We start from the raw sequence: 19,267 nt of genomic DNA, 5'->3' as shown, positions 1-19,267 counted from the left end.
GAATCTCACTCAGTAGAGTACTGCAATGTCATCACAGCTCACGCAACCTCAAGTGATTCTCTTTACCTCAGCCTCCTAAGTAGCTGGGACTACAGGTACCCAAAATGACCCTTGGCTAGTTTTTCCTTTTTTCTTTTTTGACACAGAGTCTCACTTTGTCATCCTCAGTAAAGCGCCACGGTGTCATAGCTCACAGCAACTTTAAACTCTTGGGATCAACTGATTCTCTTGCCTTAGTCTCTCAAGTAGCTGGGACTACAGGCACCCACCACAACACCTAGCTAATTTTAGAGACAGGGTCTCACTCTTGCTCAGGTTGGTCTCAAACTCCTGACCTCAAGCAATCCACCTGCCTTGGCCTCCCGGAGTGCTAGGATTACAGGTGTAAGCCATCACACCTGGCCTTATGTGTTTATTTTTAAACCAATACCAGGCTATTGGCATTACTATAGCTTTTGTAATATAATTTGAAATCAGGAAATGTGATATCTCCAGACTTGCTCTTTTTGCTCAAGATTGCTTTGGTTATTTGTGCTCTCTTTTGGTTCCATATGAAATTTAGGATTTTTTTTTCTAATTCTGTAAGAAATGATGTTAGTATTTAGATAGGGATTGTGTCGAATCTGTACATTGCTTTGGGTAATATAGTTATTTTAATGACACTAAGTCTTCCAATCCAGGAGCTTAGGATATTTTTCCATTTGTTTGTGTAAACTACAATTTCTTTCATCAGTGTTTTATAGGTTTCCTTGTAGAGATCTTTCATGTCCTTGATTAGATTTTTCCTAGGTATTTTTTTCATAGCTACTGTGAATGGGATTGCCTTCTTGATTTTTTTCCTCATCTAGATCATAATTAGCATATAGAAATACTATTTATTTTTGTACTTTGATTTTGTATCCTGTCACTTTGTTGAATTCATTTATCAAATTAAGGGGTTTTGATAGAGTCTTCAGGTTTTTCTAAGTACAAGGGCATGTAATATGTAAAAAAGGGGCAATTTGACTTCCTTCTTTCCAATTTAAATGCTCTTTATTTCCCTCCCTTGTCTAATCGGTTTGGTTAGGACTTCCAGTACTACATTGAATAAGAGTGGTCAAAGTGGGCATCCTTCTATTGTTCTAAATCTTAGAGGAAAGGATTTCAGCTTTTCCTTGTTTAGTATGATGTTAGCTGTGAGTTTATTATTTTTGGTCTTTATTGTGTTGAGATATGTTGCCTCTATACTTAATTTGTTGCAACCTTTTATCATGAGAAAATGTTAAATCTTATCAAATGCTTTCTCTGTGTCTTTGAAATAATCGTGTGGTCTTCGGCTTTAATTCTGTTAATGTATCACATTTATTGATTTATGTTGTGTTGAAGTATCCATGCATCTCTAGTATAAAGCCCATTTGATCAGAGTGCATTATCTTTTTCATGAGCTGTTGGATTCCATTTACAAGTATTTTTTGAGGATTTAAGCATCTATGTTCATCACGGATATTGGTCTGTTTGCTTTTTTCACTGTTGTGTTCTTGTGTGGTTTTGATATCAGAGCAATGGACATTGTAGAATGAACAAGGGAGAATTCCCACCTCCCAATTTTTTGGAACAATTTCATGAGGATTGGTATTAGTTCTTTGCACAGTTGGTAGAATTTAGCTGTGAATCCATTTTGTCCTGGCCTTTCTTTGTTGGGAGATTTTTTATTAATGATTCAACCTCACTACTCATTATTAGTCTATTCAGGTTTTCTATTTCTTCCTGGTTCATTCTTAGTAGGTTGTGTTTTTCCAGGAATTTGTTCCTTTCCTCTAGGTTTGCTAGCTTGTGAGCACTAATATAGTTATTCCTAAGTCTTTGATGATCTTATTTTTTTGGTATCATTTGTAATGTCTCCTTTTTCATTTCTGATTTCGTTTATTGGGATCTTCTCTCTTCTTGGTTAATCTAACTAACAGTTTATCAATTTTGCTTATCTTTTCAAAAATGAATTTTTTGTTTCTTTGTATTATTTTAAGTCTATTTCATTTAGTTCTTCTCTGATCTTTGTCATTTCTTTTCTTTGCTTATTTTGCGTTTGGTTTATTCTTGCTTTTCTGGTTCCTTGAGGTAAATGATTAGCTTTTTAATCTTTCTACTTTTTTGATGTAAGCATTTAATGCTGAAAAATTCTTTCTTAGCTGTGCTTTTGCTATTTTCCACAGATTTTGGTATGTTGTATTTCCATTTTCATTTGTTTCATTTTTTTTTAAATTTATGTCTTAGACTTGGCATGCTGGCTCATGTCTGTAATCCTAGCACTTTGGGAGGCCAAGGTGGGATGATTCCTTGAACTCAGGAGTTTGAGAGAAGTCTGAGCAAGAGTGAGTGCTCTAATAAAAAAAAAAATAGATAAATTAGGCAGGCACTTGTAGTCCAGCTATTCAGGAGGCTGAGGAAGGAGGATCGTTTGAGCTAAGGAGTTTGAGGTTGCTATGAGCTAGGCTGAGGCCACAGCACTCTAGCCTGGGGCAATAGAGTGAGGCTCTGTAAGAAAATGTTTACCCGGATAGAATTAAAACACAGTCTTCTTAGTAAAGTATCTTAGGAATGGGGGAAAAATATCCGATGTACTGAATACTAATTTGAAACCAATATGTAAACAACTACATGCCCACACAAATGATAAAACACAAATATAGTCTAGCAAGAGGGAGGGGAAAGGAGGGACAGGGGAGCAGGAGCAGGGAGGGCAATTGACGGGATCTCACCTAATGTGCACAATGTGAGGGTATTCAGCACGGCCCCCTAGGTGAAGCGCAACTACGATTTGAACTTTACCTTAGAAATGAAAACAATGTAACCTAAAATTTTTTACCTTCATATTAGTTTGAAATAAAAATAATAATAAATAAAATAAAATTTATGTCTTCGTTTCTTTCTTAATCATTCCAGGACATATTATTTAATTTCCATGTATTTGTATAGTTTCTAAAGTTCCTTTTTTCCAAAGTTCCTTTTTGGTATTGATTTCTAGTTTTATGGTCTGAGAAGATACTTGGCAAGATTTTAATTTTTAAACATTTGTTGAGACTTGTTTTCTAACCTAACATGTGGTCTACCTTGGAGAATGTTCCATGTACTGATGGAAAGAATATATATTGTATAATCATTGGTTAGAATGTTCTATAGGTCTGCTTGGTCCATTTGGTCTAAAGTCCACTTTAAGTCCAACATTTCTTTGTTAATTTTCTATCTAGATGATTCTTCTAATGCTGTGAGTGGGGTGCTGAAGTCTCCCACTATTGTTATGTTGCTGTCTATCTCTCTCTTCACGTCTAGTAATATTTGTTTTATGAATCTGAGTGTAGTGTGTACATACAAAATTGGACAATTAAATTCACAAACTCATCCTAGAAAAAGTGCTACATACCTCATTGTTGAATATCACTATGGTCACCTTCAAAGTACTCCCCTTGGGAAGCTATGCATGAACACCAGCACGGAGTTCACCTTCCAAGCAACCTTGGAACTCCTTTTTTTTTTTTTCTGAATGTCCATTAGAGTTGTTGTCATACAAATCTGACGATTAAGTTCATGAATTTGTCCTACAAAAAGTGCTTTGAAAGGAGGACTGGACACTGATGTCAGTGCATAGCTTCCCTATACTTTGAAGGTGACTATAGTGATATTCAGCAACAAGGTATGTAGCACATTTTCTAGTATATGTTCACAAATGTTTAGAATTATTATGTCATCTTATGTATTTTTTATCATTATATAGGGTGGCCATAAAGTCTGTGTGCAATTTAAAATAGAACTATGGCTATCCTGTATAATAACATTCCTTGTATTTTTGTATTATTTTGACTCAAAGACTGTTTTATGTGATGTAAATACAGCTATTTCTACTTGCTTTTGGTTTCTGTTTACATGGAATATCTTTCTCTAATCCTTTCACTTTCAGTTTATATGTCTTTATAGGTAGGAAGTTTCTCATAAGCAGCATATAATGGAATCACATTTCCTTTTTTATCCATTTAACCAATCTATACCTTTTAAGTACTATATTTAATCCATTTACATTTAAGGTTATTATTGATATGTGAGGCTTTGTTCCTGTCATATTGTTAATTGTGGAACAGTTCTAAGTAAGGAAGGTCCAGAGCCCTGCTCTTTTGCCTTCCCTTTCCTCTGACCACTCCTCCCCCTTGGGAGTTCCCTGAAACACCCCGACTGTTGGACTTCACAAAATAGAGCTTGCAAATTGTGTATTTACACTTGTGATGGTAAATAGCTTTCACGTCATGTCTTCATGTCTGAACTTAATTGATTGGTAGCAGCTCTGGAGAGTTGAGCTGAGGAATGTTTTGGTAAACTCACTGTATTTATACCTATTATTATGTGGCTTTTGGACTTCTCCCATCAAAAGATGGTGTGAACTTCCCCACTTGTTAGTCCTGAGTTTGTCCAAGGTTGTGACATAGCATAGGCTTCAAAAAATGCTTGCAGTTGCCATTTCTACTCTAATACCTCCAGCTTTGCTGCGAGAACTGGCTGGCCTGTGAAAGGATGCCAGCTGAGATGCACCAGCAGAGACTGTCCTAAATTGGCTGAGTCCCAGACAGGTGACCGCTAGCTGACAACCTCCCACTCCAATCAAGATCATGTGAGGGAGCATAGCCAAAACCAGAATGGTCCAGACTGAATCACTGACTCAAACACTCTCCTTAGCTAAACAGATACTTGTTTTAAGCCACTGAATGCTGAGTGGTTTTTTATGCTGATTGTAGCAAAAGACAATGAGATAGGTTGATATAATAGTTGTATCTGCTGGAGGGGTGGGAGAAAGGCAAGGTGGCCGACTAAAGCCAGCTTTCAGCAGAGGCTCCCATCCAGAGGGAGGAATAATGGCCAGAAACAACCCAATAAAGCCAAAGATTGAGAGCTGAACTGAGAAAGAGGTTTGACAGGTTCACATCATCCCTGCTGAGGCAAGCTGGGACTCCAAGAAAACAAATTTCAGGTACAAAACCCATCCCAAAGAGGAAGAGAATCCTTCCCCTCCCACCCACCCACAACCCCCAGTGGCTTGCTGTGTTATCTCTATCAGCCACTAAGGAACAAAAGACCTCTTGCTACACCACACATGAGAGAGAAGATGAAGGGCTGGGGCTCCTTCCCTAGAGAGATACCACTTCAAGATCAGGAAGTCTCTTGCCTGGAATAAAAGTTGAACAAATACTTTCCCTGCCTTCCTGAACTCCCAATCCACCCTTCCCCCATCTCCTAGCAGTTTGGAGGACTATCCCCTGCAGATTCTGGAGTATCTGTCAGACTTTTGCTAGGATGGGGCATCTCATGGGCTGCAGGGCAGCTGTGCTGAAACTATAACTCTAGTAAAAACAGGGAGTCACAAGGAGAGAGAGACTCACCCTGTGCTGGAAAGTGCATAGCGCAGGATCTGCCCCACCAACTGGGACCACAGTGGTGTCACTTGCCAGCTCCTGTGACCCACGTGAGACATGGCAGCAGCCGAGGAGGCACCGCCCACCAACACTCACCCACCCCTGTGACCCATGAGGGGCAGCACTCCACTTCAGAGGCAGTACCCCTGACAGTGGCAGAACCACTCCTGATTGCACTGGTGGTTCCACAGACCCTCCCACTGGGATCAACTTTGGGAGCGACACCTCCCCAACTCCGAGGATCACAGAGGGAGTGTGACTTTGCTCCACAGGGGTTCTAGAGGTGGAGTGTGGCCAAGGCAGAGGAGTGGTCTCTGAAGGAGAGGACTACACTCTGCAATGATAACCCCCGGCTGGACCCAGACACAGGTGGAACACCACCCAGTTCCCAATGAACACTGAAGGGAACCAGGCCTAAACTCCTCCCACCTACAGGTCACCTGGTGAGATGGCATTGGCTCCCCTTTGACTCAGGTGAAAATCCCTGGTGTACTTGAATATTAGAGAGAGCTGGGCCACAGCTCTACAGGGTTACTAGTGACTGGGTGTGACAGAGGTACAAGGTGGGGAAAGAGGCACCAGCCCCTCTGGAATAATTCTTTGGCTGGGTGGGCCTTTCTGACTCCATGGAGCATCAGAACAAGCCACACTTGAACTCCCAGTGGATCCCTGCTATCCCCCTTTTGCTTTTAAACTCCCCCATTTGTTCTGCACTTGTGCTGACTGAGATAATTGGTTTGGAACTCTGATCTGGGCTGCACCTGGGGACTCTCCAAGGTTATACCCTGGTTGTGTTGTAGTGGGAGGGTTTGATTCCTCTCTTCCAGTTGTTGCCTATGTGGGGCAGGGTATCTTAGTGCTTGTATCCCTCCACACCTGAGATTTCAACCCAAAGTCACTGTTTCAGTAAGATTGGTCATAGTCCAGCTAAATGCAAGACAGAACCACCTAGCCACATCACACCAAGTGGGCCTCCAGAGTCACAGGCTGTAATACTGAATGGGACCTTTCTAAAGCTGTGGGGGGAAAGCCCACAAGTACTCAATATTTCCACCACTTTGGTAAAAGGCTGGTTAATTACAACTCCAGGAGCCCTCAATTCAGATTCACCTTATCAGCTCCTCTAGACAAATGGTGAAAAATAACCATGTGGCGGAACCAGCAGAAAAACCCTGGCAACACGAATAATCAGAGTAGATCAGCTACCCCAAGGTATGACAAAGGAGATGCAACAGAAGATCCCATTTATAAACAAATGGCTGAGATGTCAGAAATCGAATCCAGAATTTGGATAGCAAATAAAATTAACAGAATTGAAGTAAAAATGGAATTAGAAATTCAAGGAGCAAACGGCCAGCACCTGTGGCTCAGTGAGTAGGGCACCAGCCCCATATACCAAGGGTTGTGGTTTTGAACTCAGCCCCAGCCAAATGCAACAAAAAATAGCCAGGCTTTGTAGCAGGTGCCTGTAGTCCCAGCTACTTTGGAGGCTGAGGCAAGAGAATCGCCTAAGCCCAAGAGCTGGAGGTTGGTATGAGCTGTGATGCCACGGCACTCTACCGAGGATTACAAAGTGAGTTTCTGTCTCTAAAAAAAAAAAAAAAGAAAAAAGAAAAGAAATTCAAAAAGCAATTCAAAAAGCTGTCTCAAGAATTCAATGAATTTAAAGGTAAAATCACCAAAGACTTTGACAAATTGAGGCAAGACTTTGCATCACTCAAAGACCTGAGAAATACAGTAGAATCCTTAAGTAATAGAATGGAGCAGGCAGAAGAAAGGATCTCTGACATTGAAGACAGAGCTTTTGAACACTCCCAATCACTCAAAGATGAAGAGAAGCGGAGAGCAAAAATGGACTATTCTCTGAGAGAACTGTGGGATTACTCCAAAAAGCAAACATTCACCTTACAGGAATTCCTGAAGCAGATGAGAATGATCCAAAAGGCACGGATGCTCTATTCCAAGAGATAATGGAGGAAAACTTCCCAAATATGGCAAGAAATCCAGAAATTCAGATAGCAGACAATTTCAGAACCTCAGCACGATTCAATCCAAATAAAGCATCCCCTAGACACATCGTAATTACCTTAGCCAAGTTAATATGAAAGAGAAAATCCTGCAAGCAGCCAGATGTAAGAAAGTCATAACCTACAAGGGGAAGAATATTAGAATGACTGCAGATCTCTCAGCTGAAACTTTTCAAGCCAGAAGAGGATGGTCATCAACCTTCAATCTCCTAAAACAAAACAACTCTCAGCCCAGGATCCTGTATCCAGATAAACTGAGTTTCATTTGTGATGGAGAAATCAAATACTTTAATGACATACACATGTTGAAGAAATTTGCCATAACTAAACCAGCTCTTCAGGATACGTGCAGACCCATCCTCCACAATGACCACCACAATGCTCTACCACCAAAGTAAACTCACTCAGAAATCTTTGATCAAAACCCAATTTCCACAGTGGCAAAGGATTAAAAATGTCTACTGGTCTTTCAAAAAACTTGACACTGAAAATACTACCAGACTTATCAATATGCTCCATTAATGTGAATGGTTTAAATTGTCCTCTAAAGAGGCACAGGTTGGCTGACTGGATACAAAAACCCAGGCCAGATGTCTACTGCATACAAGAATCTCATCTTATCTTAAAGGATAAATACAGACTCAAGGTGAAGGGATGGACATCTACAATTCAGGCAAATGGAAATCAGAAAAAAAGTAGGGGTTGCAATTTCATTTGCAGATACATTAAGCTTTAAACCAACAAAGGTAAGGAAAGACAAAAATGGACTTCATACTTGTTAAGGGAATTACTCAACATAATGAGATTTCAATTATTAACATTTATGCACCCAACCAGAGTGTTCCTCAACTTATAAGCGAAACCCTAACAGACATGAACAATTTGATATCTTCCAGCACCATAATAGTTTGAGATTTTAACACCCCTTTGGCAGTGTTGTATAGATCCTCCAACGAACAATTTGATATCTTCCAGCACCATAGTAGTTTGAGATTTTAACACCCCTTTGGCAGTGTTGGATAGATCCTCCAATGAAACTAAGCAAAGAAATTTTGGACTTAAACTTCACCATACAACAATTGAATTTAATAGACCTCTATAGAACACTTCAGCCTAACAAAACTGAATACATGTTCTTCTCATCAGCCCATGGAACACCGTCCAAAATTGAACATATCTTAGGTCACAAGTCTAACTTCAGCAAATTTAAAAGAATAGAAATTATTCCTTGTATTTTCACAGATCATCATGGAATAAAAGTTGAACTCACCAATAACAGGAATCAGCATACTCATATAGTCATGGAAACTAAATAATCTTATGCTGAATGATAGCCAGATCACAGATGAGATTAAGAAGGAAATTGCCAATTTTTTGGAACAAAATGATAATGATGACATGAATTATCAAAACCTCTAGGATACTGCAAAAGCAGTCCTAAAAGGGAAATTTATAGTGTTGCAAGCCTTCCTCAAGAGAACGGAAAGAGAGGAAGCCAACAACTTAATGGGACATCTCAAGCAATAGGAAAAGAAAGAACATTCCAACCCCAAACCCAGCAGAAGAAAAGAAATAACCAAAATTAGAGCAGAATTAAATGAAATTGGAAACAAAAGAATTATTGAAAAGATCGATGAATCAAAAAGTTGGTTTTTTGAAAAGTTTAATAAAATTGATAAACCTGGGCGGCGCCTGCGGCTCAGTTAGTAAGGCGCCGGCCCCATACTAGGGTTCAAACCCGGCCCCAGCTGAACTGCAAACCAAAAAATAGCTGGGCGTTGTGGCGGGCGCCTGTAGTCCCAGCTACTCGGGAGGCTGAGGCAAGAGAATCGCTTCAGCCCAGGAGTTGGAGGTTGCTGTGAGCTGTGTGATGCCATGGCACTCTACCGAGGGCGATAAAGTGAGACTCTGTCTCTACAAAAAAAAAAAAAATTGATAAACCTTTGGCTAGACTAACTAGAAATAAAAAATTAAAATCCCTAATTTCATCAATCAGAAATGACAATGGTGAAATAACAACATATACCTCAGAAATTCAAAAAATTCTTAATGAATACTACAAAAAAACTCTATTCTCAGAAATATAAAAATCTGAAAGAAATTGACCAATACTTGGAAGCATGCCACCTTTCTAGTCTTAGCCAGAAAGAATTGGAAAAGTACTATATCATCAACTATATGAAATCTCCTAAAAAAGAAGAGTCCAGGACCAGATGGCTTCACATCAGCATTTTAACAAACCTTTAAAGAGGAACTAGTACCTATATTATTCAACATTTTCCAAAGCATAGAAAAAGAAGGAATACTTTTCAACACATTTTATGAAGCAAATATCACCCTGATCCCCAAACCAGGAAAAGACCCAACAAGAAAAGAAAACTATAGACCAATATCTTTAATGAATATAGATGCAAAAATATTCAATAAGATCCTAACAAACAGAATCCAGCAATACATTAAACAAATTACACACCATGACCAAGTCGGTTTTATCCCAGGGTCTCAAGGATGGTTCAATATACATAAATCCATAAATATAATGCATCACATAAACAAATTAAAAATAAAGATCATATGATTCTCTCAACTGATGCAGAAAAAGCTTTTGATAATATCCAGCATCCTTTTATGATCAGAATACTTAAGAAAATAGGTATAGAAGGGACTTTTCTTAAACTGATAGAGGCCATCTACAGCAAACCAACAGCCAATATCATATTGAATGGAGTAAAATTGAAAACATTTCCACTCAGATCAGGAACCAGGCAAGGTTGCCATGCTCATTGTCTCCACTGCTTTTTAACATTGTAATGGGAGTCCTAGCCATCACAATTAGGCAAGAAAAGGTGATCAAGGGTATCCAAATAGGATCAGAGGAGATCAAACTTTCACTCTTCACAGATGATATGATTCTATATCTGAAATACCCCAGGGACTCAACTACAAAACTCTTAGAAGAAATCAAGGAATACAGCATCTCAGGTTACAAAATCAATACTCACAAATCAGTAGCCTTTATATATACCAACAACAGTCAAGCTGAAAAAACAGTCAAGGACTCTATTCCTTTTACAGTAGTGCCAAAGAAGATGAAATATTTGGGAGTTCACCTAACAAAGGACATGAAAGATCTCTATAAGGAGAACTATGAAACCCTGAGAAAATAAATAGCTGAGGATGTTAATAAATGGAAAAACATACCATGCTCATGGCTGGGAAGAGTCAACATTGTTAAAATGTCCATTCTACCCAAGAAATTTACAATTTTAATGCAATCCCTATAAAACACTATTGTCATACTTTAAAGACCTAAAAAAAAATAATAATAATGCTTTGTTTCATATGGAATCAAGAAAAACCTCGATTAGTCAAGACATTACTCAGAAAGAAAAACAAATCAGGAGGAATCATGCTACCAGATTTCAGAGTATATTATAAATCAATAGTGATCAAAACTGCATGGTACTAGCACAAAAACAGAGAGGTAGATATATGGAACAGAATAGGGAACCAAAAGATGAGCCCAGCTACTTATTGTCATTTGATCTTTGATAAACCTATCAAAGACATTCAGCGGGGAAAAGATTCCCTATTTAACAAATGGTGCTGGGTGAACTGGCTGGCGACCTGTAGAAGACTGAAACTGGACCCCCACCTTTCACCATTAACAGAAATAGATTCACACAGGATAAAAGATTTAAACTTAAGACATGAAACTATAAAAATACTAGAAGAGAATGCAGGGAAAACACTTGAAGAGATTAGCCTGGGAGAATATTTTATACATTATTATTATATATTACTGGATCTGATCAAACTAAAAAGCTTCTGCATAGCCAAGAACACAGTACATAAAGCAAGGACCCCTGCCCTCCTCAGGCAATTGAAGTGACACCAAAAATACATTATTGGATCTGATCAAACTAAAAAGCTTCTGCACAGCGTAGAACACAGTATATAAAGTAAGTAGACAGCCCTCAGAATGGGAGAAGATATTTGTGGGTTATGTCTCCAACAAAGGTTTGATAACCAGAATCCACAGAGAACTCAAATGTATTAGCAAGAAAAGAAGACGTGATGCCGTCTCACTGTGGGCAAGAGATTTGAATAGAAACGTCTCTGAAGAAGACAGGTACATGGCCTACAGACACATGAAAAAAATGCTCATCATCCTTAATCATCAGAGAAATGCAAATCAAAACCACTTTGAGATATCATCTAACTCCAGTAAGAATAGCCCACATCACAAAATCCCAAAACTTTAGATGTTGGTGTGGATGCGGAGAAAAGGGAATACTTTTGCACTGCTGGTGGGAATGCAAGCTAATACATTCCTTTTGCAAAGAGGTTTGGAGAACACTTAGGGATCTAAAAATAGACCTGCCATTCGATCCTTCAATTCCTCTACTAGATATATATCCAGAAGACCAAAAAATCACTTTTGAACAAAGGTATTTGCACCAGAATGTTTATTGCAGCCCAATTCATAATTGCTAAGTCATGGAAGAAACCCAAGTGCTCATCGACTCATGAATGGATTAATAAATTGTGGTATATGTACACCATGGAATATTATGCAGCCTTTAAAAAAGATGGAGACTTTGCCTCTTTCATGTTTACTTGCATGGAGTTGGAACATATTCTTCTTAGCAAATTGTCTCAAGAATGGAAAAAAAGTACCCAATGTACTCAGCTCTACTATGAAACCAATATATAAGCACCCAACTTCCATATGAAAGCTATAACCCAAATACAAGTCAGAATGAAGGGGAAAGAGGAGTGGGAAGGGGGGAGAAGGGAAGATAGTGGAGGGAGAGGAATTGGTTGGACCACACCTATGGTACATTTTACAATGGTACATGTCAAATCTACTAAGTGTAGAGTATAAATGTCTTAACACAATAATTACGGAACCAGTTTGATATAAGTATCCCAAATTGTATATAAAATCAGCATATTGTACCCCATAAATGCATTGATGTACACTATGATTAAATAAATAAAAAATAGCTATGATTAAATAAATAAAAAATAGTTGTATCTGCTACAGGTACAGGAAGAGGGCCAGCTGCACCCCTACCAGGCATTCTAAGAGACTTGATGGACTGCATTGGATTTAAACCATTCTCCATATCCTGCCTGGCCTTCTCCATATCCCACACATTACACAGACCACCAGCAAAGCCCCCTTTCTGAGATTCACCCTCCCTATACTACAGCCTAAGGGTGGGTCCACTCCTGAACCAATCCTTTGTGATATTCTGGAGAAGTCAGCCAGTGGAAGTGAGGCTGGGTTTGAAAAATGCTTGTTGGCAATTATTCCACAATCCAAAACCAGGCAGAGAGAGGCGTGGGAGACGGGGGGCTGGGGCTGATCCATTCTTGAGAGGAACAGACAATGCTTTCCCTCCCTTTAGGTCATTCTCCAATCATTCATTTGGTTCAACTGCAGTCATTCACACCCTAAGCTGGATGTGGAACAGAATTCCCATCTTGTGTGTGGGCTCTGTTTGTGGATCAATTCAGTAAGAACTGAGCAATGGGCCCAGGGACCTGGAGTCTTCACCCAAATCCTTGCCTGTGAAGCTGTTTAGACTATGGGCCTTGGTGGCAAAGGTCAGCTGGCTATAACCTCCTTTCCTGGGCCCAGATGGCGAGCAATGGAGTACACACAACTCCAATAAACAAAGTTGACTGCGGACAACTCCTTCTTTTCCCCTCCTCTGAGAGGCCCAGATTACTTCATGCATTACATTCAGCTTGATCAATAAACACCCCACATGCATTTCATTTTTCAGAGTCCACACAGGGAAAAGCTGCTGCTTACAAGATTCTAGATGCAAAACCGGCCTTGAATTTTCAAGGAAGGAGATAAATGGCTTGAAAAACATCCAAGACTATCTTGATGTTGTCTTTTTTGCACTCAAGGATAAAGTCTAAGAAATAAAGCTGGGTTCAGTGGCACGCATCTACAGTCCCAGCTATTAGGAGGCCGAGGCAGAATTGTTTGAGCTTAAGGCTAGCCTGGGCAACATAGCAATATCCAGTGTGTATAAATTAAAAATTGCAAAGAATATGTGGCCTCATCTGGTCCCTGTCTGCCTCACACTTTCTATGCCAACAGCTCTCACTTGTGTGGGGCCACATTCACACACAAACCCAGCTATTTCTTACCTTTGGTCTTTCTGCCTTGGACACCTTCCCCAATTTCACCACTCCCTCCTTACTCCTCTCCTAGCACTCACATCAGGTGTCATCCTCTCCAGATGCTTCCTCTTGGTTCCTATAATACCTAGGCTTTCCTCTGTGTACCTGATTAAAGCTTCTTCCAGATTATTTTATCATCTTTCTTTCTAATTCTATGTGTGTGTATCTGCTGTTGTTTCCTCTCATGGCCTGTAATCATCCCTGCTAGCTTATCGTTAGTGGGGTGAGTCTCCATGGGAGTTCCAACACTCTGGGATATACAGGCATCTTTATAGGACAGCTTCTCTTTCACTTACGCTTTGATTCTATGGGTTCCTTGCTTGTTGCTTTCTGTGTGACTTTGTGTTTTTGCGTCACCCAGGTGGTGTGAATCTGAACTTCACACATTCAGACAGTACAGGTTCAGTCTTGAGTCACTCACAGGCAGCTATTCTTCTATCCACTGACCTGGGCTAAGTCCATCTTTTGCTTTCCCAAGTCAGGGAACTGAGTTTTTCTACTTCTGGTTTAATGAATGGACAGTCTGCAATGCTTCATGCATTTATGGAAGAAGTTTGGTTCTAACTCCCGGGCTCATAGGGGTCCGAAAGCTTGCCTCAGGCATGTCTGATGCTTCACTCACATCCTCTCAGCCCTACCTCTGATTCAGCCATGGCTGGGAGGGGACAGTTCCATGTGACTTAGGTTCATTTCCGGCTGACAGTGCCAGTCTCAAGCACACAGGCCAGGCTCTGAGAACCAGTTAGCTCCCCTCCCCCTGAGGCTCATGCAGCCACTTTTGAAAGTCTCAGCTCAATTGACCATATCAGCTGCAGTGGGTAGGGAAGGGGCAGGGAAGGAAAAGAGTCTGAAAGGAAGAAACCCAGCACTCTGGCTCCTCTGATCAATTCCCTGGAAGGAAGTCTGCATGGAATGTCCAAGCTCTGTAATCAGACAAGTTCTCTGGGCATCCTCCCCCTACCCCCACCCCAGTCTTGGCAGGCATTGGAACCACCTGTATGGGACCAGATGATATGAAATGAAGGCTGGAGTTCTTTGGAGTGGTCAAAGGAATATGTGGGTGGAGAAAAAGTATGGTGTCTGCCTTCTCTGCTCTGGACCATGGTAGGGGAGGGGAGGGGAGACCCCAAAGGGGCTAGAAGCCCAATACTTTATTTTCAAGAAGGTCCCAGATCAGTGGTTGCAAGAGCACTTGGGATTGTGAGGGTGAAAAAGCTTCTAAGCAACTTGGCAGTTTAAGGTACATGGAAAGGAGAAATAAAACCCCCACTGACCCCTTCCCTGGGCTCTGAGTTTCTCTTGCTCTTTGCCAGTATCTTTTTTCCACCCAATTCTCCTTCACAGTTTCTTCCCATGAAGTCCCCAATGTCTTCTGTGCTTTTCCCTCTGAACTACACCTAAGCTATGCCTGTTACTTCCTTTCATTTATCTCAAACTCTTCCTTCCCTCTAAGATAATTTGGCAACTGTCTCTAGTCAGCCACCTCAGAGCCTTGCTGACAAAGATTTTAAAGCAGTCATCATACAAATGCTTCAGTGAGCAATTATAAACATGCTTGAGACAAGAAAACAAAGTCTCACCAAAGAAACAGATATAAAGAGCCAAGAGAGAATTTAAGAACTATACCTGGAATAAAAAATACAACGGATACTTTCAATAGCAAAATGAAGGGAACAAAGTACAAGTGAACTTGAAGAAAGAACAGAAATTACCCAATCTAAACAACATGAAAAAAGAAATGAACTGAGCCTCGGGGAATTGTGGGACTATCTAAAAAATATTCTATTGTGTCACTGTAATCCCCAAAGGAGAGGAGAAAAAGGGTAGGGCTGAAAAAAACACCCAAAGAAGTAATGGCTGAAAACCTCCCTAATTTGTCAAAGATATAAACATACAGATTCAAAAAGTTGAGCAAATCCTAAACAGGGTAAGGAAATCTATACCAAGACATAATATAGTCTAAATCAAGACAACACACTGTCCTACAACTTGGTTTGTGTGTGTACGTGCGTTGACTATGTTTTGTTTAGTATGCACAATGCCTTAGTTGGCTTTCACTAGGTTACGCTATCATAACAAATGATGCCCAAATCTCAGTGGCTTACAACAGTGTTTATACAAGTGTTTATTTCTCACTCACCTTACATGTCTGCTCCGTATGTCCACATTCTTCCAGGGCACAAACTGAAGGAACAAGCCATATCTCAATGTAATGGCGAGAAAAAAGAGCAATGGCTGAACCAAGCAAGAGATCTCAAAACTTTTCCTGAGATGTGTCCTGTCCATTCTAAACTCACTAACTTAAAGTTGTAACTGCATCAGACCAATTTGGCTCAACCTTTATGTAACAATGTTGTAAGTTGTTTTTCAGCAGCCAAGTACCCCCAGGTTCAAGGTCACTAACCTGAGCATGCCCAGATGAAGCAAGTGTGTTAACCACAGGTAGAAGCTAAGTGCTCAGACTGGAGTGAGAAGCAACGACTGAATTAAGAAGGCATTACATGATAGGATCCCAAATCCAATCAGATCCAGCCCTGGCATCACCCCATGGACCTCATTATCCTGGATCACCCCAGGATCCAATCAGAGCACAATTCCTGGCATCACTCATTATAGGATACAATCAGATCACACCTCTTTACCCTCTGACTATAAAACCAACCCAAATCCTCCCAATGTGTCTGAGAACACACTGCTTTGGGAATTATCCCCAATGTGATCCTTAGTTATGCCAAGCTAACAAGACTCCCTGCTATAACCAATTTGGCTTTGATACACACAAAACCCCTCTCTTTGGAGGTAACAAAGTCACGTAGTTAAACCCAATGCCAGGAGAGAAATAAACTTTACCAGGAGATACTGCAAAGTCATATAACAAAGTACATGGTTTCAAAATCCAAATACAGAAAGGGAATGAAGAATTGGAAAAAAATAACCCAATCTACCACAATCTAAACAATGGATCATAAATATTCATTTCCTTTCTAGTTGCCCCCCAAATACCCTTATCATCTTTCCCAAGATATCCCAAAAGTCTTATCCAATGATTACAGCAAACATTTTGTCCAGGATCTCATGATCTACAAAAGATCTTGAATCAACTTTTCTCAGAGACCCCTGAAATTATCTGTCCTACCACTTGCAACATAAAGAGGTAGAAGAGAGACAGGACAGACAGGAAAATAGACTACATACTTCTGTTTAATAGGAGAAGGCTGCCTAATCAGGGGCAGGGGTCCTCAAACTGTGGCCCATGGGCCACATGAGGCGCTGTGATTGTATTTGTTCCTGTTTTGGTTTTTTACTTCAAAATAAGATACGTGCAGTGTGCATAGGAATTTGTTCAGTTTTTTTTTTTTTTAAACTATAGTCCGGCCCTCCAATGGTCTGAGGGACAGTGAACTGGCCCCGTTTAAAAAGTTTGAGGACCCGGGCGGCGCCTGTGGCTCGGTCGGTGAGGCGCCGGCCCCATATACCGAGGGTGGCGGGTTCTAGACCCAGCCCCGGCCAAACTGCAACCAAAAAATAGCTGGGCGTTGTGGCGGGCACCTGTGGTCCCAGCTGCTCGGGAGGCTGAGGCAAGAGAATCGCTTAAGCCCAGGAGTTGGAGGTTGCTGTGAGCTGTGTGAGGCCACGGCACTCTACCGAGGGCCATAAAGTGAGACTCTGTCTCTACAAAAAAAAAAAAAAAGCGTTTGAGGACCCCTGGTAGGGTAACCAAGAAGTCTTCCTGCAATATGGGAGTGAGCAACTGGAAAAATCAGAAGAGATGAAACTGCATCTGGATTTTAGAATGATTTACAGAAAAATCTTTAAATTTTTAAATGGCTCTATTGTTTACTAAGTGTTACTGAGGTGATGTTCATACTTTTGTAGTCTGAACACTTCTAAAGAACATAACAATAATACAAACCTGACAAAGAGGATCCCCAATTAAGGGGAAGCTGTTGTTATAGAAACAAATGGCTCGAGGACAGAGCACCTACGCACCCTCACCCACCCTCACCTTGGAAAGTATGGTTTAAGTACTACTACTTCAAGTCATCTTGGACATTTCAAATTTGGGTGAAGTCCAGTTTTGAAAGGTGATGTTCACAGTGTATGGACTCAGAACATTCACCTGTGCATCACATCTTTGGAATATTAGGGGAAATGGTACCAGACAAACCTGCCACACATTAACCTCGAAGATGTTGAGGGTTTGTTTGGCAGCAACAGCTGCTGAGGGAAAGACAAGCAGGTCCTGATTAGTTTTACAAGTGTTTTCACACTGTTGACAGTAAGATCATGATGAAGGACTTAAGGAAAGTGACTATAAAAAAAGTGATGACATATGATCTGAATGTCTAACACGTAGAGAAATGAGTTAAACAAGAGTATATCCATAAGATAAAATACATGCAATCAAAGATAGTTTCAAAGAAACTCTTATGAATCTCCCTATAGACATACAAATACATGGATCTATGTACACATACACACACCCACACACACACACAGCCTAGTCTTCCATCCCTTTCCATATTAGGAAAACCACTCCATGACTGCATGAATGTATCAAAGTAGTAACAATGATTTCTTGGCAGGTTATTCTGCAGGATTATTATTATTACTTTATTTTCCAAATTTTCTAAATTTCTAAATGTAGAAATTAAATCTGCAATGGGCCTAAATTTCTTTCAGAATCAGAAAACAAATATGAGAGGTCTTTTTTGTTCATCTGCTTTTTCCTTGCATAAAGAAAAAAATCCCATCTAAATACAGTATTTCAGCTCATAGCCTATGTGTGCTACTTACTCTAGGCATGAATTTTGTGGCCACTAAATTTCTGAAAGAAAAAATGTTAACACCTATATATTAGAAAATAAGAAATCATGTTCCAGTCCTTTAATTTAATAATGCCTAATTCAACAATTTTCAACAACAGTCAACAAGGTTGTTCCCTACCAAAATTCACAGGACACCTGACCTAAACAAAGAAGCTACATGTTCTAGTAACTATAAAATTAGCCAAAATTTTAGCTAAAGAATATCTTAACAGCGTCTAACACCTTTCAAAGACTTCACCCAAATTTCTTGGCCATTGACTGCACCAACCTTTTTGGAGAAAGTCTTGGGTTTAGAGCTTCAGTGTTTGGATTTAAGTGCTGGGATTACAGCTTCTTCCTGTGGCTTTAGGTCAACTTTTGGTCACCCTAAGCCTCAGATTTTTTGTCTCCAAGTATCAATCAGAGAGTGGAAGACAAAGTACTCAGCACACCATAACCTATAATGCAAACATGTCCTGAACTATTGTTAGAAAAACTCTATGGCATTTCTCAGGTTATCAATAGAATCCCAGTTACTGGGAATCATTGAGAAAGTTCCCAGATGGGCCTAACATCCTGAAACTGAACACAATATAATGCTTTACCCTCTTCCCTTTATTTTTTTGCAAGTTAAATTTTATTTACACTGCATTGAAAAAACCTCTAGTTAGTTGTCTACTTAACTGAACTTCTAATTTAAAGGAAACTCTACATTCCCTGTTTTCTTTCTTGACCACAGTTCTTTAAAAATTTAAATAGATTTAGGGCGGCACCTGTGGCTCAAAGGAGTAGG

General features: G+C 40.1%; 1 protein-coding gene across 1 annotated transcript in view; it reads right to left on the bottom strand.

Moving 5' to 3' along the window:
- ITGA9 (integrin subunit alpha 9) overlaps positions 1-15,953 on the bottom strand; it is a 458,012-nt gene extending 442,059 nt beyond the window's left edge. Inside the window, exon 1 of the mRNA XM_053599997.1 lies at positions 15,807-15,953. Coding sequence (XP_053455972.1) covers positions 15,807-15,952 — 146 coding nt within the window. The 5' untranslated portion in view covers position 15,953. The remainder of the gene's footprint in view (positions 1-15,806) is intronic.
- Between the last annotated feature and the right edge of the window lie 3,314 nt (positions 15,954-19,267).

Source organism: Nycticebus coucang, chromosome 8 (genome assembly GCF_027406575.1).
Source record: "Nycticebus coucang isolate mNycCou1 chromosome 8, mNycCou1.pri, whole genome shotgun sequence".
Lineage (NCBI taxonomy): Eukaryota > Metazoa > Chordata > Mammalia > Primates > Lorisidae > Nycticebus > Nycticebus coucang.
Note: the sequence above shows the minus strand (reverse complement) of the source record. Positions and strands in the feature narration are given on the sequence as shown.